We start from the raw sequence: 25968 nt of genomic DNA on the forward strand, positions 1-25968 counted from the left end.
GGCAGAGATTCTTTTGGTGTTACTGCTCTGGATGCATTCAGCATACTAGGTATTTTTCAAATCAGCTTTCACACTTCCGTAATTGAGGGAAATCTGCACAGCAGCAAGGCAACTGGCACTGTGCAGCTTCCAGAAGACAAACACTACAACACTAGTTTGGTTCAGAGTCACAAGCTGCAAAGGCCAAAGACAGTTAAATTTTAAATCCTCTGGGTCAGACTCTTCCAGCCTTAGAGCTCTTAGCTCTTTGAGGAATTATGTGCAACTGTCCAAAGCATTCATTGCAGCAATCAAGTGTTGGGACTTTCTTGGAATACAGCCCAAACACTCAAGACCAAGAGTGTACCATAAGCACCATCTGGACTAGTCTAGGTCACTAACAACTCCCCCTCTGTAAGAGAAATCTTCGTTTAAGGACTAGAACTAGAGATCTGGTTCCTAATACTTAGCTGTTATAGCATCAAGCTCATCCTTACTGTTGTATAAGAATAAAAGAGTCAGGACTAGGACAAAGCTGAATGTGATAAATAACCAACTTTCCAAAGAGTGTGTGGGGACCATGGCCATAATTTTTAAAACCTCCTGCTTTTGGAGGAAATTAACTATCTTTGGCTCTGAACCAAAACAGCATTTAGCGTGGAAGTCACACTGCTTTGACCCACTGGTGTGCACCAGCAAAACTGAACCTTGGCAATTTCTCAGTCAGATTCTCCTGTACACTACAGCATATACACAGGGATATTCAAAGCTAACTTAGAAAACTAGTTTCGCAGTCTAGATAAATATTAAACTAATTGGCTGACTAATTTAAGGGTTATAAGCATCACAGCCATAAGGTCAAACTGTCATCTTACTCCTATCAGTCCATGAAACCCGCAAAAAATCATCAGAAAGGCAAGTCACTAAGCACAACCTGATTAAATGTGCTTGCTAGACAGGCAGGAAAAAAGCACAAAACCAAAACTTCCTGGCTTGTTCACTTTCCTGGCACAGGAACATGCCTAGTGCAAACTAGGACAACCACATCCAAGGAGGGAGAATTCACTTTGGAGCCAGTAGGCAAAGAGTACGTATTACCACCACCTCCTAGAGTTTTTCCAGTGAACCCTCAAACTAAATGCTGTTGTAGCGTTTATTGAACCTGCCCACAACCTTATCGGGGCCAAGACTCCATACCCAAAGACAGAAATGGTAAAGTCTCAAGCATTTTTAAGTTAGGGATTGATGGAGTGTTTGTTAGCTAATAAGAATGGAACCAGCAAGGCCCCCTACACAGGGACAAAGAGGCTTCTCAAACCTCTTTTAAAAATCAGAGAAAAGGAAAGTTCTCACTGAATAGAGAATCACTTAATACACTAGTTAGCTAAGCAATTAACTAACAGCTAACTAATAAAAACACTGCATAAAGGAAAACTGGAAATCAGAAATCCAAACCAAATCTGCAGGCAGGAAGCTCTGCCCATTTGTCATCCCAAGTCCAAAACTTTCCCTCCAATGGTGTTTTGTGCCCATTCATTCAACAAGCAAGCGGCAAAGCTCCCACTTTTCTCTAAAAACACAGCAGCAGAAGAGAATATCAAGAATAATTTTGATGAATGTAACATTTTCCCTCTAGCTGAAAATCTGGGTTTAGTGTCCTCCCCATAACTTATGGGAACATACTTCCCATCTCTAGGAGAGCATCTTCATCACCAACCCATAGGTGATTCATCACCAGGCTTGCCCCCCTCCTTGCTGAAGTAGTGTCACCTGACAACAAGGAAGTCACGATTCACATTGAGTTTCCATGGCTATTAGTTCAAATACTTCCTTACGGGGGACAGGTATGAGGTGGAGAAGGATGTGGAAGACTCATGTTTGGTCTCTGCATCCAGAATGTGTTGATATTTTAATCTTTTTCAAGTAAAAATCATGAGCAGGTATCCCCTCCCCCTGCCACCGCAAAGGCAAGTATCTCAACAGTGACTACAAGCTCTAACTACTTCCCACGAGGGCTAAGTCAGCATCATGCTCAGCATTCGCAGAGCATGACTATTTGTGTGGGCTCCTCGGAGGACTCGGGCTCTGAGATGGATTTCTGGATCCCAGTCAGAAACAAACAGATGAAAGACACTATAACATATGGACTAAGGCAGTCCCAGAGGCACACCAAAGCATGACTGTAGGCATTTAAGACTACAGAACCAATTAAGAAGGTGCCTGGCCCATTCAAGAACTGGTTAAGCAGCAGCTGAACAGGGGCATTTAAAAATATACATATACATATATATAAAATATGTACACACACACATATACATATACTATATACACACACACACATATATATATCCATATCACATCACAATTATGGGCTCTACCAAGCAAGGCTGTACTGCTAAATGACAGCTCAACCGTATTGGGTTTTGCATATAAGCTGCTATTCTGCTTCCCCCCGCCCCCAATGTGACTTGGCCTTCAGTTTTGCAGCCAGACTCTACAACCATATTTTGAATCCTTAGGATCTTCTTGCAGTTTTAAAGAATCTGGGTTTCTTACTTCTCTAACTAAATGCCGTCAAAATCGCCATCATGCTCTGCTTCAAGAGGTCTGCCTTTTAATGACGGGTGCAGAATAGGAGGTATTTTATACATAGGGATGCAAGGCTTATTACAAATAAGAACATATGACATAATTATGTACAGGTTCTCCAAAATAGCTTCACAAGTATCTGTTCTGTTTTTTTTTTTCTCTATTTTTATTGAAACTTTGTACAGAAGTTTTAAACATTTCCATACAATACTTTTAGACAGGACAAAATGCCATGGTAAAGGAATGTAAACTGCAAGAAACACGTCTGAAGTATCCAAATACTCTCTAATAAGAGTTTTAGTCTGAAGACTAATGCAGTAGGCAAAATAATATGCATACAGTATACAAAGAACAGTATACACAGGGCCAGCAATGCTAACTATGAAAATTTTGCATCAGATTTACTTCAAAGATTTATAGCAATATGATAATTCTATACACTAGACCAAAATTAATTTATCATACACTGTTTCTATGACAAAAAGCTTGTCATTATGGACAGTAGCAACTTATAAGTATAATTAAGCTGTATTAATCTCATTATCACTTCTAAATCTATATTCCTACTACAATATTTTTTTCTGTATATTGTCTTATAAGATCTTAACAGACCTTCAAATAACACTTGACCAAGAGAGACCTGGACCCGGTTATAGTGATCTTATCTACATGCCCATTTGGCTTATTTCAAAAAAAGAAGGGACAAAGGAAAAGGCAGTTTTCAAATGCTATATGATATCATTTGGTTTTGGTCTGAAATGTATTTTAGTTGAATAGTTAAAAAAAAAAAAGGCAGTTCATTAACTGGTATTTTATATAAAATCTGCAGAAAAAATACAACAGCGACAAAAAACAAAAATACTTCACAGATATCTAAAAAACATCAGAGATACAAGGTAAAGCAGCATCACTTTGACACTGTGCTTTAAAAATAAGATGAATGAAGAGACTGCTCTAGTGATATTAGAAAATTTGCTTTCTTCTTGAAGAAGACTACTAACATTTTGCACAGCAACTATTTTTATAACCACCTCATTTAAAAACGTGTATTCATAGACACAGAGAATTGTCATATCATTACCATTTTTGCTCAAAGTGTCCGACTTTACACAGTGAAACTGATAATGCTAAGTGTCACCAGATGTCACTATACCATGAATTCAATATTAGAACAGAAGTGAAGCAAATGCCTTTAAACCAACACCATAAAAGAAATAATAGAAAGTGTTTTGTAAACAAAACAAACCACTTTGCAAAACAAGAGAGTTCAGAGATCTCACAGTGAAATCAGAAATCCTAATTATATATGTTTACATTCTAGGACTACTCTTTACCTTAGGCCAATTAAAGCACATTAAACCATTTAATTATATACAAACATTTTCTTTAAAAAAAATTTAAAACATTGCACACAAGTTTGCTTTTAAACATCACATAACAAGGTTAGTTTTATTTTCAAAACAATTACATTTAAGGGCACAGAACATACAGAATACCAAATCAACAGATGAATATTTTTGCTTCTCTATACATGCTAAATCCAAAGATTTCCTCAAAAAAGTTAAGAGTTTAGGGACTCCAACTTCTTCCATGTATCCTGTTCTCTGAAAGGGAGCAACTCCCAACACCTCCTTTATCTTAGGATTTAAAAAAATATATATATAAAAAAAATAAAGCTGTACGTTTTAAAGTTGTAAGCATCTTCTGCTTTAAGTGTTCATGCAGAGATCCTTTGATGGCTCTGCCCGCACCACTGTAACCTTGTGGGAAATCCTTTACACTACTCAGTTACAGTACTTACATGACTTGCATCAGAAGTCTCATGCTGGCCTTTCTGGGAATAGGGCAAAAAGGGGAACACAGAACTGGAGAAGTAAAAAATACACAGGGGTATACTGAAGGCCATTTCGATTTCTTACAAACTCTCACCATTTCCTTTTAGGTATTAGTAAAAGCTAAAAGAAAAAAATAACAGCTTTGGCAGAGAAAAGCATCAAATCATTCCTTTAAAAAAATTAAATAAGAGTAGTCTCCCAGAACACACTATTAAGCTTTCAAGAAGCCTTTTTCCTTTTTCTTTTCTTTTGCTTTTTTTTTTTTTTTTAATAGTAAAAGGCTCCTAACAAATTTCCGGGAGAAAATTCAAATACCTTAACAGAAAAATAAGTTAAGGGGAACAACAACAAAAAAAGGTGTCACTCCAAAATAAGCTTTTCAAGACTGTCATTCTAAGTTCAAGGCAATAAATAAACCAATCAGAACAGAGATAGAAGCAAGTATCCTTCTGGGTCTATCCCTGTATGACTAGCTTGTCCCACCTAGGAGGAAGTCAGTCATTAGATGTCATTGAACTGACTGTCCACTATGGGAGATAATTTGTAGTTTTACAAAACCAAAAAGTTGGCGTTTAAACCAAAACATATTAACCTGGGTTCATATCTCTTCTGAGCAGATCATGGTCAGAAGATTAGCAAAGGCATGTTTACGCTATAAAAAAACCCTGAAGTAACTTCTTACACTGTAGTCCATAACACAGGGTAACGTACTTGCTAACCAACAGACAGTTTGTACGATGCATTAATTTTTTTCTGATATAGGGCTTTTGTTAAGCAATTATTTGCAGCGAAGAATATTAGCAAGTTCTATGATCTCTAAGACACGGAAACAGAGTACGACTGAAGAGGCCAACATCAGGCAAAGGGTAGCATAGAAATGCATTTTTAAGTGACTGAAGAGAAAAACCACTGGAGAAATAATTTGCTTAAAAGCTTCTTCACAATAACAGTTCTAAAGATGGGGGGATGTAAAGTATTACTTTATTAAGATTCTGACTGACTGCCAGTTACTACTATGATTAATATGGCAACTTGTTAGTTTAGCAAAAGTTAGAATACATTAACTGGAATCTGGAGTATCTCAGATTCAAGAGTCAAAGGTTACACTGCACGTTTTCAAAGGATTATGGCTCCATAGAACGGCCAAAAGATTAATTTCATCATGGACCTGATTGCAATTATACTGAACAGGATACACACATCCTGTATATTAACTATTGCATTTAAAAAGGGTTCTGTTTAAATAGTAAATGACTTGGAGGGAGAGAAGAGGAAAAACAACCTGAGAAAGAGACATTATAAGCAAACCACTGTTCAGGTGGCAATAAAGCCATGCCTTCAGCTTCATAACCACATAAGGCACCCTGGAAAAAAAAGCAAGCAAGGATGAAGCAAGAGCAGCCAAGCAAAAGGGTCCCTGAGCTAACCTGACTTCACAGGTTAGATGGTAATGCATTCATTAATATTACAGCAAAGAGGACTGGTCTGGAAACACTCAAGTACCAGCAGCTGATAAAAAGACATGCCAAGTTAGTAAGGGACAGTGCCTGGTACACAAGTCTCTCTTTCCCTGTGCCAAATTAGGCATATTAGTCAGATCACAGCCTTTTAAGAAAATACTGTTGATCTGAGACTTATCCTTACTCTCTGCAAACTGTTATTCCTCATCCCACAGGGATCAGGCATGTTTTGCCCTGGGTTATTTCATCCTGCACAGAAACTTAACTGTTTTATATCTCTTTCTACTTACAGTATAGTATCATCCTTCCCTACCTCACCCCACTGATGAGTGGACTTGAGTTTCCATTAACATTATATTTCACAGACTAGAATTTGATCTTTAGAAAGGATTCAAAAATATTTTTCTGAATGAAGCCAGTCACACCAACTGTAAGAAAATGTGTCTTTTCACACTGATATTAACAGCAAGATTCAGGTATGGTGACTCTTCTCTCCTCTTCCACATGTATTTCAATACAGCTCCTACACTTATCACCGTATTTCCAGCTACAGTATTCTATTTTTCAGTGGCAACAACTAAATACAGCAGAGAAAGGTGGGATATCTTGTCCTCTTTAAAATCTCAGAACTAACAGGACTCAAATTGCTTAAAAAAACCCACAAACCTGGAAATTAACCAGTTTATCTGATAATATGTATTACATATCACACTACCAAAAGCTATTTAGACAGCCTATAGCTTATAAGACCACTCTACTGGAAAACAAAATTTCTCCAGCAGTCAACAGCAGGATTTACCCAAATTTAATCTCCACAGAACTAATTCACCCACTAGGGTTTGGGTCTTGTATACATTAGTAAATTAGTGCTAGGGAAAAATTCTGGGACACTACCTTTTATGCTAATAAACTGTCAGCATGGGCCCTCGGACAGTTTTGGTCTCTCCAGTTAGCACTTTCCCAAACAATTCCCAGACAAGCCCAGGAGTTAAGACAATGGCAGGGATCCTTCCCAAAGGCAGTCTGGCTATGACCACTCTGTTTTGGAGGCTAAGAGAGTTTAATAGTGCAGCCAGACTGTGTCAGCTGGCCTCAAGGCCAGAGAACAGGTCCTGACTTTGTTTAGTTTATAAAAACACATGTAGCCAGACAGAAGCGTGAGTAAGTCAGGGCTATTGAGCTCAAAGTGCTGCTCAGTCCTGCTAAGGGTGAGAGTATGCAGGATGGTGACACACTCCTTTATTTTATAAAGGGGGAAGCGGAAGAGAAGTTTGAAGAGAAGATTTAGGACCTAGTTCTGCAACCTTTCAGTCTGCCGAATTCCATCAGCTATCTGCACATAGAAGTCCTGTAGAATTAGAAACGGTCTTGGGTATCCATCCTTTGGGAGAAAAGAACCTTAGTACCTCAGGATCTCTAATTTTCTGTGCTCGCCTGGGAAAAGTTTCGTTTTTCTCAATGAATCAGAAGAGTAAACCTCAATCAGCAGCAATGCAGATTACTACTGCGTTCACTTTCTATCTCCTGACATGAAATCCCTTGCTAGTCATTCCTAAAAAAAGGTTTGATGGGGCAAGAGGGGAAAAAGGAGAAGACATTAGATAAAAGAACTCTGGTAAATAAGGACCACTTCCACCTCTTTCCCCCCTTCCTGCTCCTTTTGTCTTCCCACTTTTCCTACCCTCACGCAGACTCAGTTCGCAGCAGTGATAGGGTTGCAGAGCACTTCATTTTAGCTACTCATAGCAGAGGGGAAAAGTTATTTTTCTGTGTGTTTACCAAATCAAAGATATGCAAAGGCTGGTCTCACACATCTCTTTTTCCATGTGGTAGAACCTATGTGCAACTTTTTGCCTAATAAGAAGCTAACTCTAATCATATAAATGACAAAACAAAGCTAAAGGTTTGGGGACTGAAGAAGGTGTTGAATATATATTCTTGTATTTGTATTTACTACAAAACCTTAGTAAAGAGAGTACTCCTTTTCCCCTCTCCTCAACTGCCCGTTTGTCCTCTCCAGGTTTTTCTTCTTCCTTTTTTTTTCTTAAATACAGCATTTTTTCTATAATGGCATTGACAGTGGATAAAATCAAAAGTTAGACATACATTTCCTTACAGAGAAAAATGACAAAAAGCTACTAACAGATATCATGTTCTAAATACTACATGACGAAACAAAATATCATCCTGTTGTTACCATAAGAGAAGAACTGAGAAACAAAAAAAAACTAGGAAGCAGTGAGCAAAATTAGTAAATATTAAGTTGGCCAAGGTAATACAGCTATGTAACAAATAACACCTGTACAATGATGTGCATCACAGTCTTACATTTAAAGTCTTCCAACACAGCTTTAGTCATTTAGATTTTACACTTACGTAAATGCTTACTTGTTATCTTCACCTTAATGCTGACTGAGCTTTATAACTGACTGACCTCAAACACAGCCACCTGCCTGCCTTTGGTATATTTATATATGTATACATGGAAAAAGAAAAGGTTGCTACTGCAAATGGCGGGGGAGAAGAACCCTAAAGGGAAAAAAGAAAAAGAGACACCACACAATACATTCTGCCTTCAGCAGAGATAGCACATGTCTCAAATGGTCTCTAAATTGGCTAAAATTGATTTGACAATTATAGCGTAAACAATGCCTGGGTTGCGGTTATGTTATTTGGAAAAGAAAAAACAAAAAACTCCAGAGACCTGTATCAACTTCTGTATGTTTAGCCATACCCTTAAAAGTTCACTATTCACTCACAAAGAGAAATAGACAAACATGAATATTCCAAGCGAACAGACACAGACCAGTCCAGTATTCAGTAATAGTTTAACTTTTGGAGTCTCTTCCAGCATTTGTAAACAAACAGTCTCTTCCTCGATCTCCCGAATAGCTCTCTTGTTCATGTTTTTACTTTTAAAGCCACAGAACCAGTCTATGAATTTCAAATGTCTCTCTCTATCATCAGTTTCTTCCTCGTGCTTTTTCTCACCCATCAAAGCCGCTTGTCCATTCGAATAACAATCAACTGGTGTCTCGACTTCAGAGTGACTTACAGAAATCACCGGGTTGCTGTCATCTCTGCAAGTTACCAGAAGATTGATATCCTCAGGCTTAATATTTTTAAGATTTTCTTCAGATTTGCCATTTGGAATGATATGATTAGCATTTTCATTGCATTTTAAGATGCTCTTTTCTTGTATTTTGTACAGCTCCCCCTTTGCAGTATTCTCTTTTACATTTCTGTTTTTCACAGCCCAAAAAGTGGTCGTTCGAACCTGCTCCTTTGTAGGCGGCGGTGTAAGGAGGCTTACTATAACGGTCACAATTCCAGTGATCCAGAACAGAGCGGTAGCAACATACATGTAATGGATATTTTTGATAAAGCTGGGCCTAGTATCCGGCTGGTTACACTCCGGAGCACGATAGATAAATGCCAGTACCAACCGTATCGCTCCAAGAGCGAACCCAGCCATTCCACCATAGAACGCCCCCTGTTCATTGCAACGCTTCCAAAAGATACCCATAAGAAACAGAGCAGCCACTGGTGGAGTCAAATAGTCTGCCACCTCTTGAATATAAAGGTACATCTGACCTCCTTGCATTTCTACTATTATGGGAACCCAGGCAATGCTTATAACTACCATGAAAGCCACAAAGACTCTTCCTACAATCATCAGTTCTCTAGACGTCGCGCTCTTCCGAATGAGCTTGTAGACATCAAGCGTAAATATGGTGCTGGCACTGTTGAATATAGAGTCCAAGTCACTCATCAGTGCAGCAATCATCACGGCCATCATAAGTCCCCGCAGACCAACTGGCACAAGTTTCATCACCAAACGTGGGTAGGCAATGTTAGAGCATCCAGCTCTGCTTCCGCAGACTTGAAAACAGTGTTCTGGATTAATACAGGCGATATCATCTGCAAACAGTATTCGTGAAATCATGCCTGGGACAACTATAATAAACATTGGCAGTAACTTTAAGAAGCCTGCCATCAGAGTGGATCCTTTGGCATGAGCAATGTTTTTTGCTGCTAAAACTCTCTGCACTATGACTTGATCAGCACACCAGTACCAGACAGAAGCTGGAGTCTGTCCCAACAGAAATCCAGGCCAGGGAATATCTTCATCTGTTGGCTCACGCAACATTTTAAGAGCATCAGGCTTTGGGTCGACATTGCAGGAATTGGTATTGGAAATGTTGTAGGTTAACAAGATAGACGTAATATTTGGTGATGCTAACATGTACCTTTTTTTAACTTCTTCAAACCCACCAACCTCCGTAATACTTATGATCATAAGTGTGAGGGCACCAATAATCATAAGCAGAGCTTGAAGCGTGTCTGTGTAGATGACAGCCACAAGACCTCCAGTCACAGTCAACAGTGCAGTCATTCCAATAAGGAGGATAACTGACAAATAGAGGTTCCAACCTAGCGATTCTTGAATAAAAAGCGCCCCTGAATACAAGTCAACTGAAAGTTTGGTGAAGATATAAAGAATTAGAGACAATGCTGCAAAATATATTTGAATTCTATGCCCTCCAAAACGCTTGGACAAGTATTCAGGCATGGTGTATACTCCTGACCGGATGTAGACAGGGACGAAGACCCATCCTAAAAGCTGCAAAAGCATTAAGGCGTTGAATTCCCATGCACCTACTGCAAATCCACTTGCCGCTCCAGATCCTGCGAGCCCAATGAAATGTTCACTTCCAATATTGCTCACAAATAAAGATGCACCAATAGCTACGCAGGTCATAGAACGCCCTGCCAAGAAGTAGCCACTTACGGTGCTTCGATTGTATTTCCACATGGCAAAAAAACCTATGCACATTACCAGCACGAAGTACAGTGCCACAATGGCAATGTCTGCTGTTTCCAAAGAAGCCCTCATTTTTGTAAACAAAATGACTTCGCACAGCTGACGTCCAGTTCTCGCCCCCCAGCAAATGTCTTTTAAGCAACACGTGAACCAGTTAACATTTATCAACACTGCGGATCAAATTCTTTGTCCCTTGGTTTGCTGTCCTGATGCTGGTGGTTGTGGTACATTTACTTTCTCCGCTTCTCAAATGGAAATTTGGAACTTAGCACGCACTTTTAATCCACATTCCACAAGAGCATCAGCCTTAACTCAGTTGATGTAGGAGAAATTCTTAGTTGCAGCTAAGTTTAGTGAGGCCTACTGTACCAACCCTGCAAGGCAGCAAAGACAAAAGACAAAGATTCAATTAGAGAAGAATTTCATGAAGTAATGAGAAAAAATTTGAAGTCTAGTAAAACAATGACTGAACACCACAGACTTTTCCCCTTATATTTCCTGCTATATTTATGCAATCCATAATATACATAATTAAATATTCATAAAGCTAAGAAGTAATGTCTTTTATAAGTCAACTTTAATGTCGTATACAAGTATCTTAAGGGACGCAGCAATTCTAGAGCGTAAGTGACCCAAATTCCCCAGAACAAGGCAAGAAACAGAAACACATTTTAGTATTCTTTACTTTTGGCTCTCGCAGGATTCAAGTCTATTTCTCAAGCCACTAAAAAGGCCTTCCTCATTCAAGCAACTATAGGAAAAAATCACTAAGGAATGTTAACCTGGCTAGTCATTTCCTGGTTTGCTCAAGCACTGCACCCCAAAAATCTTGATAGATTCTGATGTCACACGCATGCACTTGAGACACCAGCTGGCTACTATGACTAAAAAAATCAAAATGAAGTCATAATGATGTCAAGAAACAACACAAGCTTATGACTAACTGGAGAATCAAGATTATTCTGCAGGTTATAGACAAGTTTGCATCTGTCTGGGTTACAGATTATCACAGGGTTACATTTTACTCTGAAAGCTCTTCATACATATTCCACATAATCTGAGCAAAGAAAAAGAGCTATTCATGCCAAATGAAAAAAGCAAAGTTATTCCTGACATCTGGCTCTAGGGTATTTCTATCTGCACCTGCTTGGCTTCACAATTCTTCAGGAGCACTGTAGGGGCACCAGCAGGAAGAACCATATGGATTTTGGCAGCAGTCAGTTGCTAGGATGCAGAGAAGCACTATTCCCAGCATCACCCCTTCAGACCCAAGCATGAAGAGGATCACAGGAACGTCAGAAGGTTTTGAGGCAAAGCAGACCCTGCTGTTCTCCTGAACCCCCAAACCTTCCCAATTCTGCCAAAGCATTTCAGGAGACATAAGTGCTCATTTAAATAAGCAGGACTGAAGTGAGCAAAGTGGAGGAACGGGGATCATGAAAAGATTCACCGGCAGACCAGGTGGGAATGGCAGGCCTACTGAAGAGCTGCACAATGGCTCCTATCCCCATTATTTCTGCCTTGGAAAATATCATTCATTTACATCCACCCAAAATCATTTCATGAGCTTAGAGAGTGCTGGGCACAAGATTCCTCTGCTTCCTACACCAAATAGGCACAGCAAGGGAAGAAATGTCCAAAGAAAAGAACAAGTTTAGTCTAAAGATCAGAATGCTAATCTTTAGCATTCAAGATTATTACAAAGGAGTAAGGGGCAGGGTTTGATGCCATTCCCCTTTCCCCACCTGCTGGCAAAAGTAACGTAAGCACAAAAATCACTGGAACCTTGTTCTGCCCATAAGGTCTACTAGAAGTGCTACCAGCATCAGTTTTAGACACTCCCCTTCCATTCCACTTGAGGAAGCATGCCAGCACTGTGCTGGAGTGCACATTTCCCTATTAATTCATCTATGAGTAATACAACCACCTAGAAAACTTACATTAGTATTTGGTGTCTTCCTGTTCACATCCTCGTAGGAAGTTTGTTTTAAAGAAAAAAAAAAAAGTAAATAAAAATATTACAGATTCTCAGATGGCCCATAATAAACTGGAGCTAAGGTTGAAAATGCACACAAAAACACTCCCTGCCTTACTTCATGCCTTACTCAAGGTAGCAAAGGTGCTAATGTGAGAATGTGTGTTTCTCATTAAGGCAGATACATTTTTTAAAAAGGCTTACAGCAAACCACAACTTCAGCCGTAAGGAGAAATGCACAATCATGTTATTTGTACAAGCTGGCTGTTTTTCAAGAGTAGTTCAGAATCAGAAAAAGATAATAAGGGTTCCCCACCATCACCACAAACCCACATGAGAATATAGATATTCATTCTGCTGGAGTTATAGCCAATAATGACAGGCTATGGAGACATGGCACAAAAAGGACTGATTACAGTAGTGTGCTAAATTTATCATGCTCATAAGCCTCAAACCACAGATGTATTTTAAATTCTTCCATAAAAGAATTCACATTTATCCCCACCCACAAAAGGCAGCAGAAGTTAAATGGTCTACTCCACGGTTTAGTTTAATCCAACACAAAATTATAAACACTTCAGATTGTGTGACGCCATCAGTTACAAGTAATGCACTTTTCTTAGTTGTAACTGCTTTTGTATAACACTTCAATAGTATTGCTTCTTTTACTACATTTCATTAAGATTTGAAATGCAACTACGTTCTAATGTTTATACCAAAAACATAAATATTTTAAGGGAAGTGGAGGAAGAGATTTTACCGAGACACAGTGGAAAAGAAAAAAACTACTATACAGAAAATTAGAATAACGGGCAAGCTAAAAAATTGTAAAAATATCTGTATTCTCCCTTTTCTATTGTCCTGTTCTGTTACTGCAATATTCTAGACTTGAACTTAAGTTCACTTCCAAACTTTTTCCCTCCAAGTTAATCAATGACCTTGCAAAACTATACTATAAAATAACCTACATAAATCAAAACAGTATTTTATGACACACTGTCTGTTTGATACAAGAGGTACCCAGTGCGTAGTATGAATATTACAAGCACATTCAATCCCTCTGAAAAGCATGTAAGTAGAAGATGCAGCTGCCCATGAATAAATTGTGCATTTCTCAATTAGGACACTTTGCCAAACCACTGTGGGCTCATTTTAAACAAAATAAACAATACATGAAGAACTTGAGCATTTTCCACTGGAAGGTACAGCCAAACCATTTAAATAAGCAGTTGTATAGAGTCCTGAACCATCACCTTTGTAATCAACATCTGAAATTTTCAGCTTGCTTAAGCAGGAAGGTGGAGAGTTTTCAGTAGCCGCTATAAATTTGCTGCACTGTCACTAAATTACTGTACTGAAGTGGCCTCTTGTACCAGTTTCTTATTAGACCTAATTCTAAAATAATCCTAGAACTTTTTTCATTACTAAAATGAGACTCGTCCCTCTGAACTTTCAGCAAGTTATGACCTCAAGTCTTAAGAAGGACTTTTGAGACGCCCCATGCGAGTTTAATCTCAAGTTATTAGAACAGTGTACATTGTGGCACTGACAGAAAAAAAGACAGAAAGACAGCACTGCTGCCAAGGACTGTGAATTTTTTCCCTAAAGCTGTTTTCTGGCTGGATCATATCAAAGACACAAGACAATATTTTTCCCCTCTTGTCTGAAGATAGAAGGCTACAACTCTGGTGAAACAATGCATATGTCTCTCCAACAGACAGCTTGTCCTTTAAGAAAAAAGTCTCAAGGAATTCCCTGAAGAGAGATTAGATAATGTGAAGCAGATTTAGGGTGGGATTTTTAGGAGGAATTTGTATGATTGTTTTAAAGGGAAACTTTCTCCACAGTCCTTTTCTAATAAGAGGAACCTTTAAATATGCCAGAATCAAACTACTCCAGCCCCAAAACACTTAGGATGCTGCTTAAAATTTGGATTCTACTTAGTCTAGTCCTCTTTCTTGCAAATGGGAAGTTTCCCAGTTTACTTCCCTTTTCTCTTACCATTCAGAGTTGTAAAGAAATGTCGATAGCTCATTAACAGTAGAAGACCAGCCCCAATCAGCAATACTTTCAAGGGTTAATACGATGATACAGGCAGCCACATCTATCACACATGGTAGCACTCACTGCCAGCAAGTTGAGTACATGCTTCACTTTGTTCACAGGCTATTGAGTAGTTTTGAGGTCCTTTCTTAGAAACAAGATTTCTCCTCTCCACTCCCACCTTCTTCATACAGGGGTATGTTAACTCATACTAATAGCACTACTTATTGAACAAATCACCCGCATGAAAGAAACAGAGTCAGATTGCCCGGTTCAGTATCTTCTATATGGAAGATATTAACATTCTCTCTCCCAGAAAATAGAGCAATAAAGATCCAGTACTTCAAGCAGGCCTGTACAACATTCAACCCCACAAGTATGTTGTCTGGCCTGCTCACACTGTAGGCTACTTCCTACGGACACACAAGTGAGCTCCTGCCTGCCTACTGCTCCACAGTAAACACAAGGTTATTTGAGGTATCCTACCTCTCAGAAAAACAGAGTAAGCTGCATTTCACTGACTGCAGCATGCTACCATACAAAAACATGAACGCACAAACATTCTTCACAGAATAACTGATACATATCAACTTATCCCTGTGTAGTACATGACCTTGTGAAAGCAGGGGCCTCCCCTCACGGGCTGCTCAGCAGAACCCTAAACATCCAGCAACAGCTTCAGGATTTGCTCCTGGAAGTGAGGAACTGGGGCAGATGGGCCAGGGTGGACTCTTACCCAAGGCAAACAAGGTATATATAGCAAGAAGCAGGAAAGCTCAGAGGCACAAGTTCAGCTGTAGCATAGAATAAATGAGCAAGGTCTGGACAGGCTGGAGCAGAAGAGTACCACATTTAGGAGCTACCTGAATCAGCAGTAACTTAACTAACCTGCTTGCCACAGAACAGCACAGTTATCCACACATGGTCTGCTGCCCTGAAGTGGTGCTGCTTTAACACCTCCGCTAGCCTTGGAGAACAGAGGCACTCTAAACCATCATTACCCTAAAAGCCTAATTATTGATGCACGTTGCAAGGTTCAAGTTAGTGAGCCAGTCAAATGCTTTTATGAGCATGTAACGCACTTTTTGGTCTGGAGTTTCAGGAATCTCTCCAGTACCGTTCTTCATTTCACAGTACCATCAGAATAAACAGCTTGCTCCATAATACATTCTTCTCAGTTCTTTTTCTAAAGGACTGCTCAAGAAGGCTCTAGAGAAATAAGTAACCTTACAGTACACAGTTCAGCAGGAGAAACAAAGAACCACAGAAAGCTGCACTGCATTTGTCTGTTAGAAATGTAAAGTTACTGTGGTATATTACTGCAGCAGTAACTGGAGAAACGTAAGGCCAAGTGAAGCAGAAGGGCAAGCTGACTGAGTGTTAGTGCAGTGCTTCAAATTAGTTTTCATTTACATTTCTTCCTCTCATCCCAAATGTATACACCCATCTAAGGCAGGGGTCACATTACACCTTTTATTTAAGAAAATCAGCAGAAGAAAGAAAATGCAGTTTTATTGTAGTGCTCATGCAGTACTCTGAACAGAAGCTGCTGAAGAATCACAAAGTAAGAAGAAGATAGCTCATTTTCTGAAGATTACGTTGCCAGCAGTGCCTCAGCAAGCCACTTCATGCCACTGCCTCTGGCTTTCACATTAGGTTGGCTTCTTTCCCTGTGAGTCCCCAGCACTGTAAGGAGTAGCAGATTATTTGCTTCCACTGTTCTTCCTAAAACCTCGAACGTATAGGGGGAGGGAGACAGGGGCAGAAGAAAGGAGGCAGAAAAGTTCCTTATTACTTGTTAAAATTCAAAGATACCAGAAAGAAAGCCCATGTGCTTCACACCTACCTAGGCATATTCTAGTCTGTTAATCAGGTCTTAAATTTGAGCTGATGGACTATTCCTTTGTAAGTTAAACTGATTACTAACTTAAAGAAAATGTGTAGGTAAATACTTCCTTTTCCCCTTGCCAAGCCACAGAATTGGCTTATGTTTCCATAGGCGACAAATGCCACCCAAATTCTCAAAGAGAGCAGGAAGTACCACTGCTCAGCACCACTGAGGAACAGCGCCACTCTCCTTTGGCAAACTGGTCTTCATCATAACTCAAGCAGATGATGACCAGAGGCTCAGCTGTCCAGAAACACTATAAGCAACTCCTCCCTCAGCAAGAAAACCATGCTTTTCTTTGCAAATAGACAATCTTTGCAAACTTGCAGATAGAGTTTTCACTTCTATGCAGCAACTGGAAGTAAAAGAGGAAGGAGACAGGGGTACAGAGAAGTCACATGGTTTATAGTAATTAAATAAAAAGCACAGTAGGGCATACAGGAAAAGTGAGCAAGGCATTTTAAGGGGGAGGGGGCGATAAGAGGCTGTATCCTCCAGGTGATGGCAAAAGGTTTGGAAAGATGTCAGCTGACATCTTCTATACTGGCAGCTGCAGATGAACACTGAGCCTGGACACTCAAATTCCTTCTCAGAGACCCCAAAGCCCAGATGAACAAACATTTTCACTGCCACTGGCAAGTAGTATTTACCTGTAGATAAGTTAGCTTAATGAAATGCTTAGTGACTAAGAGCAACAGCAAGATAATAGGTAAAGGAAGCACAAACATGCAATACTTCATTTCCCTAGAGGATTTGGGACCACATAACCAAGTTTCCTGGGTGCAGAGCACAGATGTTATTACCATCAGCAGAACACATGGTAACATCTCTACGAAAGTGGACTGTGTTCTTAGGGGACGTGAAGAGTAACCTCTTATAGGAGGAATCTGGCAGCCTCCTTCAGAGGCTCCTCCTGGTATCAGGAAGTTCACACACTCGTTCTTCCTTCTACAGAGACCAAATGCCACAAGCTCTGTAGGAGCTTTCCAGCATCCACTAGGCTTTGGCATGGCCACAGATAAGCCCTGAATCTGTAAGTTAGAGGCAGGTGTTTCACCAACTATTCCAATCTCTAGAGTGTTAGGGGTGGGGTGCTACTTTAAAATAAATAAATGAAGCATAAAGCATATATATATATGCTTTAACATTCCATTACTAGTGTAAATGCTAGAAGCTAGTTTTACACTAGGAACACTTCCCTGTACTTATTTTTCCCTGAAGAACAGTAAGAGTCAAACTCATATGTAATTCTTTGATGCTTTAAACATGGATTTTGGAAACATGCATAGCATTAAAGCAAGCAAGCTTTCAAGAGAGTCTCAAGTTTTGATAGTTAAAGCTGACACTTAAACTACTTAAGTCAAATTGGAGTAACAAGCAGAAGTATCTATGTTTCAGCTTAACCAGAAGGAAGCCACAAGGAAAGGAAAGTGCAATTCCTTAGAAAGGCTAGCTACAAGATAGGAACCTATGACCTAGTTGGTGGTTATCACCATTTACCAGTAGCTGACGTGACTGGCATTTTTCTTTGCCAGGCTAAGAGTATGTGTTGGTTCCCATTTGAAGAGGATTTTGGCTAGCAGACTACAGACTTCAAAAGCTATTTGAGGATGAACAAAGGAGCAGTGGAAGTGTCAGCTCCCATGCAGTAGATAACTGGGAAGAATAACAGAGGAGAAAATTCTTTCCAGAATTTCTAGGGAGAGAAGAGGGAAAAAAAGAAAAAAAAACACACATACACACACTCACACTCATTAAGTTTATTCAGGACCAAGTTCCCATCACTTTTGTGGCAGCCCACAATCATTCCAAGAATGTAATGCATCACAGGTTTTACTGATTGGTGAGACAGAAGTTTCAGGGACATATATAATCCTAGAATTTAAGTCTGAGGCCCTCCAAGCTTCTTAGTCTGCTAGGTGCTCTTTCAATACTTCAGATGCTTCTTGAGGATTTTAAGAAACCAAATGAGGCTTAAATAAAATTATTACCTTGGTTATAAAACATCTAGTACTACTCTAAACAGACTTTGCGGCTAACTACACTAAAAGATACCAAAGATGCATTTTTGTTAGTTTCAAACACGCTGACTCCACTGAACACATTGTCCTCATCCATCTATGCTCTCTATGTACCTTTGTTTTTATTTATTATTCCTGAGATGTTTGGACAGCTGAAGCACAAAGACTGGCTTGCAAGTTGACAAACCAGGATTAAAAACAATGTTGAGAAACAGTAGGTCTTATGTAGTTATCCAAATTCATATTTCTTGAGGTCACAACCCTTCTCCTATAGCGTCTGCTGTCCCATGCTCATTTTTCTCCCTCTTCCCCATCAAGGGGGCTGTGTTTCTGTAGCACCTCATTTCCAGTATCAGTATTTTAACTAGTCTTCCCACAGTACAGGTCCTTAACTTGCATCAATTCTTGCCTTGCTTTTTGTTTTCACTTCCCATCTTTTCTGTCCCCTTTCTACGTAACTTGCAATATTTTGCCTCTCTGCTTTCCATTTGATTTTCTTCCCCCACCCTTCACTTTCTTACTGGCTCTTCTACAGAATGGTCACACACCAGAGATCTTCCTGTTGGTTCCACTGGGCAAGAAGCTTTGAAGACAACAACCTGGTGCCTGGGAGCATCCTCCACCACCACAGCTAGGCACTGCAGAGGCAGGTACAAGCAACTGTTATCGGACAACTGCTTCCACATAAGCAGCTCTTACATTGCCACAGACTTGTAGTGGAGGAGGTCTGAGCAGCTGTGGCTCAAACAATTAGCAGCCTGCACTGGCTGAGTCTGACAAAAAGCAAGGCAAGTGACTCAACATCAACAACCACAGAAGTAGATTTTCAGTGGAAGTTGCCAGCATTACAGCTCTGAAACAAAGGAATTGGAGAAATCGACTCCTGAAAGAATATGTAAGCAAGCAAGAACTTCCATAGTTACAAAATCTGGTATGTATTATGCATTAGAAGAAAGCAAGCATACACATGCATTCATACTTAGGTTAACTTAAAGGATTATTCTAAGTGATAAAGTTGACATCTTACAGTCAGTGACTCTTGACAGATTTTACAACAGTGGAGAGCAATGAAGTAGTTTGGTCAATACAAAAGGTTCTCCTTCCTTCTATTTCAAAAGTTAAATGATAGAATATACTCTCATGCTGAAGTAAACAAGCATCTCCCTGATCATACACGTGATGTGTTGGTATGCATACAAACACACAGTAGACATGAGGAAAGACAGACAGCTAACAGAGAATAGCACATTGCTAAAGAGATAAGAGGGGCAAAGGGGAAAAGTCTTATCTTAAAGGTTAAGTCGCATTTCTGCCCACTGAAGAGTTGCTAGCCAAATCCCACTGCAGTCATCCAGCATGGATGCAAGGACCTGCCCACAGTCCCACTTCTGCGAGAGTCCCTCAGTGCCCAGACTTGAGGCTCTAAAGCTTAGGGAACAAGAGTTGCAGAGTTAACTAGCGCATCCCATTACATACATTCGATCAGGCACATTGCTTAATATACTAAAAAAGCCTGTCTAAACCAAGAGACTTTTGTACAAAATGAGTACTAAGCTGACAGCAAGAATAAGACAGTCAACTCCGCCAAACTCATTTAACTAACAACTATTTGCTATAAAAAGGTTTAGACCTTTTTTGTAGAAGAGAATAATCCTCTACCTCCCCCATACCCAAACCAGGAACATATCCCACACTTGGCAGAAATTTAGAAGAGAGGCTATTCTCAGATCTTAAGATAAAAGATGACAAACTTCAGCCAAGAAGGTATTATTCCCAAATGCTATCTGTATCACACGCTTCAAAATACAATTATTCTCATTGAAAAGCTTAAGTCAGAAAACAAAAAGCTGACTCCTACAAGAAAGTCTACTAGGGATCTCATAGTGTTCTGATCTCATTTTTTAGTTCCAATTCTTTGGCCTTCTTTCCACCACCACCACCCCCAATATAAAAGTACCACTCCTACTACTTCCCCTTTTGTGATAGAAGGTGAAGAGGAGCCTGTTTCAACCTACTGAAAAAGCCAAAGAAAACAGAGGAAAATTTTTGTCCAATTTCAACCTATTAAGCTGGGGGGGAAGGGAGGAGGATACGTAGAATAGGTAGGTTAACCAGAAAGGAATGAAAATAAAAAACAGTATCTGTCTGCATACTGCCCTCTTTATTCACCCCCCCCCTTCTTCCTACCAACAAAGATATCAAAAGCCCAATTGCTGCAGCTGCCTACACAGCAATTAAGTATAATAGTCAAGATGTCAAGCAACACTGCTGCCCATTGCTTTGGCTTTCCTAAAATAGCTGAGTGATCTACACAGCAGGTAGGGAATTTTTGAAACACGGCAGCCTGCTCGGAAGCAAACAAACAGATGTTGAGTACAAGTTACACTGTGTGAACATGTAAACCAAACTGAGACCAAGATTCACTGTAGTATTACCAAGGCAGGGGTGGGGTTCCCTAGTCCAGGTATTTGCTGAAACAAGATAATTAAGTGTTACACTATGGTTCATACTATGAATTTGTCCTTTGTTACAGGTGAAGTGGGGAGAGAAGAGCACACCAATATCAAAATATCAGGATGCTTTCTCATTTTTTAGCAAAACTCTCATACAAAGTATTTTTGAACTGCCCATTCATCTCAGTTACAAAGTTGTTTTGTCAAAGACAGGTGTCCCAGCTCACAAGAGTCAAGCAGCAACAAGAACAGCATGGGAATACCTACACACATGGTAATACCACACCTTGTCTGTCCTATGTGCCCCAGGCTGCCAATTTTCCTTGGAGAGTGTCTCGTATTGCCGCCCTGTGGTCAGTCTGCAAAACAGCATCAGAGCAATAGGAAGCCATTTCCAGCTCTTCCTTCCCCTCCCCTCCCCCTTCCTTTCCCAGCTCTTCAGGGACTTTCAGCAGCATTAGGAGGGAAGCAAGAGGAAGCTTCCTCAAAGATTTCTCCTTTCCCCAGCAAGCAAAACCTCTTGCAGATTCAGTAGGAAAGGCTAGTTAAGGTCCTGCTCTGCCACAATTCCCCTGCTGAAAGCCAACTATCCTGAGAAGAGGTTAGAAATAATTAGCAATTCACCTACTGCTGTGAATAGCAAAGCTTGGAGCATGAACAACTATGTCTTCAGTTTGTGCATCTACCTTCACAACAACTGTAGACTTTGACTTAGGCTAATGAGGGCAGGCAATGGGTCTTTACACACATCTGTATGTTACTGGTAACAGTTAACAAGTTTGCCATCAAACTCTCCAAGCTCATCGTATTATTTGTTGGTAGTGCATTGAAGAAAGCCACACACACAGGCAAAATCTATTATTTTCACTGTAAGTTACAGACATTTTACATTACTGTCATCATACCTTTCTTTTCCCAAACCATTTCCTCCATGCATTCACACAAAAAGTTACATGATCCAACTCTCTCACTGTAGTTACTCTTCAGAGAGTACAGTGGTACCACAAAAAAAGCAGAGAAGTGTTTTTTGGGGGAGATTTTTGGTTGGTTGGTTAGTTTGGGGGTTTAGGTTTTTCCTGCAAGCCACTGACTGGGGTCTGTGCTGACTGAGGATTCTGTCCATAGACAATTTACAAAGCTGAATTGATATTTTTAGTATAATCAAATACCTGATCATACAATACCCACAAAAACATGAGAGAATGGTTGTTCAGCTTTGACTTCAGAATAAAGTCATGCTCTTTTGTGAAAAATATACATGGACAACTGGGGATGAAGTTTCAAAACAGAGGTTTTCCCCCTTTCACCTCCCTCCACCCCCAAGATTTTGGGTACTGCATTTTAATGCATCAAAAGGAAAGCTGAAGGGACTTTGAGGAAATCTGCAGAGAATCAAAGGGGCACAGGAGCATCAGGTAAGACAGATGGGTCATGCTTTCCTACAGAGAGTGTCCCGTAACCATATAGAGGCTATCTGGGTAAGGAGAAGACTAGCACAACAGGCAGAGTCCACAACTGCAAACAGAAGCCACATGCAAGGGAAGAATGAGGGATCCCCAACTCGAACAGAACTAGTGCTAGGGAGCAACAGAGACTAAAGCAAAAAAAAAAAAAAAAAAAAAAACACACACCAAACACAGCATTGAGGGTTTATTTTACCTAGATCTATGAAAATGCTGTAGTAAGTATTAAAAGTTATTAGGGGCGGGGGGGGGAGGGAACCCATATAATCATGATGCTAGTCTCTAAAGAAAAAGCCGTGAAAAACTACAAGATTATAGCTCTAAGAAGGTTTTTGCTCAAGCTGCTAGGGAGCCCACAGAAGTTAGTGACAGCCCTAAAGCATAAGAAAGCCAGGCTGCAGGGGCTTGGTTTTTTGCAAGGCAAGGGGCTGTCAGAGGTGAGGAAGCATGCCAAGGAGACCAAGAGAAAAGCCAGCACTTGAGCAAGTCTCAGAGTAAAGTAGCCGTTAGAGCATGCAGTTGTAGTATGGAGGGACTGACACGGTAGCCTGGTGAACATCCAGCTGGGGTAGCTTTATCAGAAAGCATGAGCATCAAGCAGCAGCATAATTTATTTGGTACTTTGTTAGATATAATAATGCTCCATCTTCTACAGGGAAGAGTTATATAGTAACTGCATAATTTCAAAACATTTTATTAGATTCAAATTCAGGTCTCCCTATTTTGGCTAATGAAAGCATTATGCTTGAGATTAAGCACTGTTATGGAGGGCTTTAGAGCAACCCATTTGTCAGGATTCAGCAGAATCACTCAGCGTAATCAGTATACCAATGTTTTTAAAGTATTTTCATTTCACAAGAAAGGCGGCAACAGCAGCTACTTATCTGTATACAAAAAAACACCAAATCTGGTGTACTGTAAACAACAAGAAAAACAGTGTCTAGAGATGAACTCTCTAGATTTTAGAATTACAATGATAGGTTAAAAACAGCAGTATTCCTGAACCAAAACTTAGTATTTTACCATAACCATTGAGCTAAAAAATACCTCAAGAAACAACTATTAGGAAATAGAGAGCCAAACTTCAAAGAATAAAAGGTTGCAGATACTAAGTCTTGTGAGTGTACCGATCAATGCCCATTAGAAGCATTTTACAGCTGAAAGCTTAACCCTGCATCCCAGTGCTCAAATCCTAGGAATCAAAGATCCTTTTTACCAGCACAACACTCCATGGCATTCTTTTAGTTAGTTTATTAGTGTCTCAGTATCATGTAAAATTTGCTATACTTTCTCTCCTCTTCCATGTTTTTAGCATTTGCACAGCATAAGGGAACTCCCACATTAACAGCAGGTAGAGAAAAAGTATCTCATCACCTATGACTTACATATGGTTTGGGGGGGGGGGGGGGAGGAGGAGAGACCACACTAAGACAACACAAGTACACCGAGAGAAGAGTGTTCTGTCAGACTGAATGCTGCTCCATGAGGTGATGCGGCAATGCCACCAATTTCCCCCCCCAACTGCTCTATTTCTCCACTAGGGGGACTCACCTGAGAAGTCTACTAGAGCGCCTGCAGTTAAGCCAAGTTAAAAAAAAAAAAAAAGGAAAAGCCAACCCTGACATGTGGATGCTACATGTAAAATGAATGGAAATGTACTAGTATATGTAGTACATGCAATACATGAAGACATGCTCCAGTAACTACAAAGAAAAAAAAAAAGCAACACTAACTTCCTGCTATTCTATTACAAACATACATGTCATATAAACAAAGGTTAAACATAAGAGCAAGTATGTTCACATTGGATAAGATCAAAAGGGTTGTAGGCTAACAGAAGTGCTGCTACATTTAGACACCAGCACTGCATATTAAGCTGGAAAGTAGCAGATAAACAAAGGCCGTAGAAGGTACTAGAGAAGCACCAATATCGGCTACTACCTTCCACGTGAAGGGTCCCACCTACACAGAAATATGTCTTCTTTTTATTATTATTTTTTTTTAATCACACAAGTACACCCGCACCGCGGAGGGGGCTGCCTGCAATTTACGAGCGAGCATCACGGAGCCTCGCTCCGCACCCGCGGCTTCTCGCCCCGCGCGGCTCAACCGGTGTCAGCAGCGGCCGCCGCCACCCCGCGGGCCGGAGCCGTTCACGGGCGCCCGGCCCGGGGGGGAGTGAGTAGGTAAATATGCACATTTCGCTAAGTGCGGGAGCCGCTTACCTGTGGGCAAAAAGGGAAAAAGGGGGGGGAGGGGCTGCGCTGCTAAGCGAGCACACTATCAACAGACTCTTCCGAGGAGGAAGAGAAAAAAAGAAGAAAAGGGAAGGGGAAAAGAGGTCGGAGGAAGACACGCGCGAGCCTGAAGCACGCTGCGCAATTCCCATTTCAAAACACGGAGGGGAGGGCGAGGGGGGCCGGGGGAGGGGGAGACGAGGGGCCGCGGCGGCGCCTCATGGCAGCGCCGAGGGCGAGCGGCTGCAGGCGGGCGCGGGGCTCCAGGCGGGGGCGCAGAGACCCACCGGCTGGGGGGGGGGGGGGTCAGGTCCCACCTGGCCGGCTCCCTCCCTCCCGGCTCCCCTCCCGCACTCACCCTTTGCATGGCTTTCAGGATCAAAGCCAGTTCATAGCGGGGCATCCTAGAGCTGGCTGTGGCGGGAGGAGCGGGACGCGGCGGGGCAGAGGGTGGGGAGGAAGGGGGTGGCGGCGGTGCCGGAGAGGGGCGACGGAGGAGGAAGAGAGGCGCGTCCCGCGGTGGCGCTGGCGGCGGCTCCTGCCCGCGCGGCTCCCCGGCTGCACAGACACCGAGGCGGGCGGGCGGGCGGCGTGGCTTAAAGGGCGCCGGCAGCTGCGCACGCTCCGCCCCCTGCCCGCGCCAAGCGCCGCCTCCGCCGCCCCGGTCGCGCGCGCACACGCCCGCCCGCCCGCGCGGCCCCCGGGGGGCCGCCGCCCGCGCGGTCCCCGCTGGCTGCCCCGCTGGCCCGGGCCCGGGCCCGGCCCCGGCCCCGGCGCGCTCCCGGGGAGCGGGGCCCGGCCCTCCCCCTGCGGCGGCTCCGGGCCGGCGCCCGCCTTCCTCCTTCCCGCCGCCGCGGAGGTGGAGGCGGCTGGTGCTGTGGCTGCTGCAGGGAGTGGAAATTTCCACTGTGTCCGCCCCTCTCCTCCCCATCCTCCCCCCGCACACACCCGCGCTCGCACATGGTGGGGGAGGAGAGTCCCGGCGGCGCGGGGAGACCCTGCTCCTGCGCCACAGCCACCCACGGCGGCGGCCCCGCGCGGCCATGGCCGCGCGGCCATGGCCCCGCGCCCACCAGCACGCCCGCCGCTGCGGCCCGGCCCCCTCCCGAAACAGGCCCGCGCACCCCCACGGGAGGCACGGCCAGCCAAACCCCCCCCCCCACGAGGCGAGGTGAGGTGAGGTGAGGCGAGGGCGGCTGC

At 41.8% G+C, this 25968-nt stretch overlaps 2 protein-coding genes across 2 annotated transcripts in view; both read right to left on the reverse strand.

Moving 5' to 3' along the window:
• The window catches only part of MRPS6 (mitochondrial ribosomal protein S6), a 49624-nt gene extending 24263 nt beyond the window's left edge, over nt 1-25361 (reverse strand). The window contains exon 1 of the mRNA XM_067289776.1: nt 25127-25361. Within this exon, the coding sequence (XP_067145877.1) occupies nt 25127-25171 (45 nt within the window). The 5' untranslated portion in view covers nt 25172-25361. The remainder of the gene's footprint in view (nt 1-25126) is intronic.
• Nucleotides 8003-10806, reverse strand: SLC5A3 (solute carrier family 5 member 3). Its single transcript, XM_013955255.2, has one exon. It carries the CDS (start codon nt 10758-10760, stop codon nt 8619-8621), a length of 2142 nt encoding a protein of 713 aa, XP_013810709.2. The 5' UTR covers nt 10761-10806; the 3' UTR covers nt 8003-8618.
• Nucleotides 25362-25968: the final 607 nt, after the last annotated feature.

Source organism: Apteryx mantelli, chromosome 1 (genome assembly GCF_036417845.1).
Source record: "Apteryx mantelli isolate bAptMan1 chromosome 1, bAptMan1.hap1, whole genome shotgun sequence".
Taxonomy (NCBI): Eukaryota; Metazoa; Chordata; class Aves; order Apterygiformes; family Apterygidae; genus Apteryx; species Apteryx mantelli.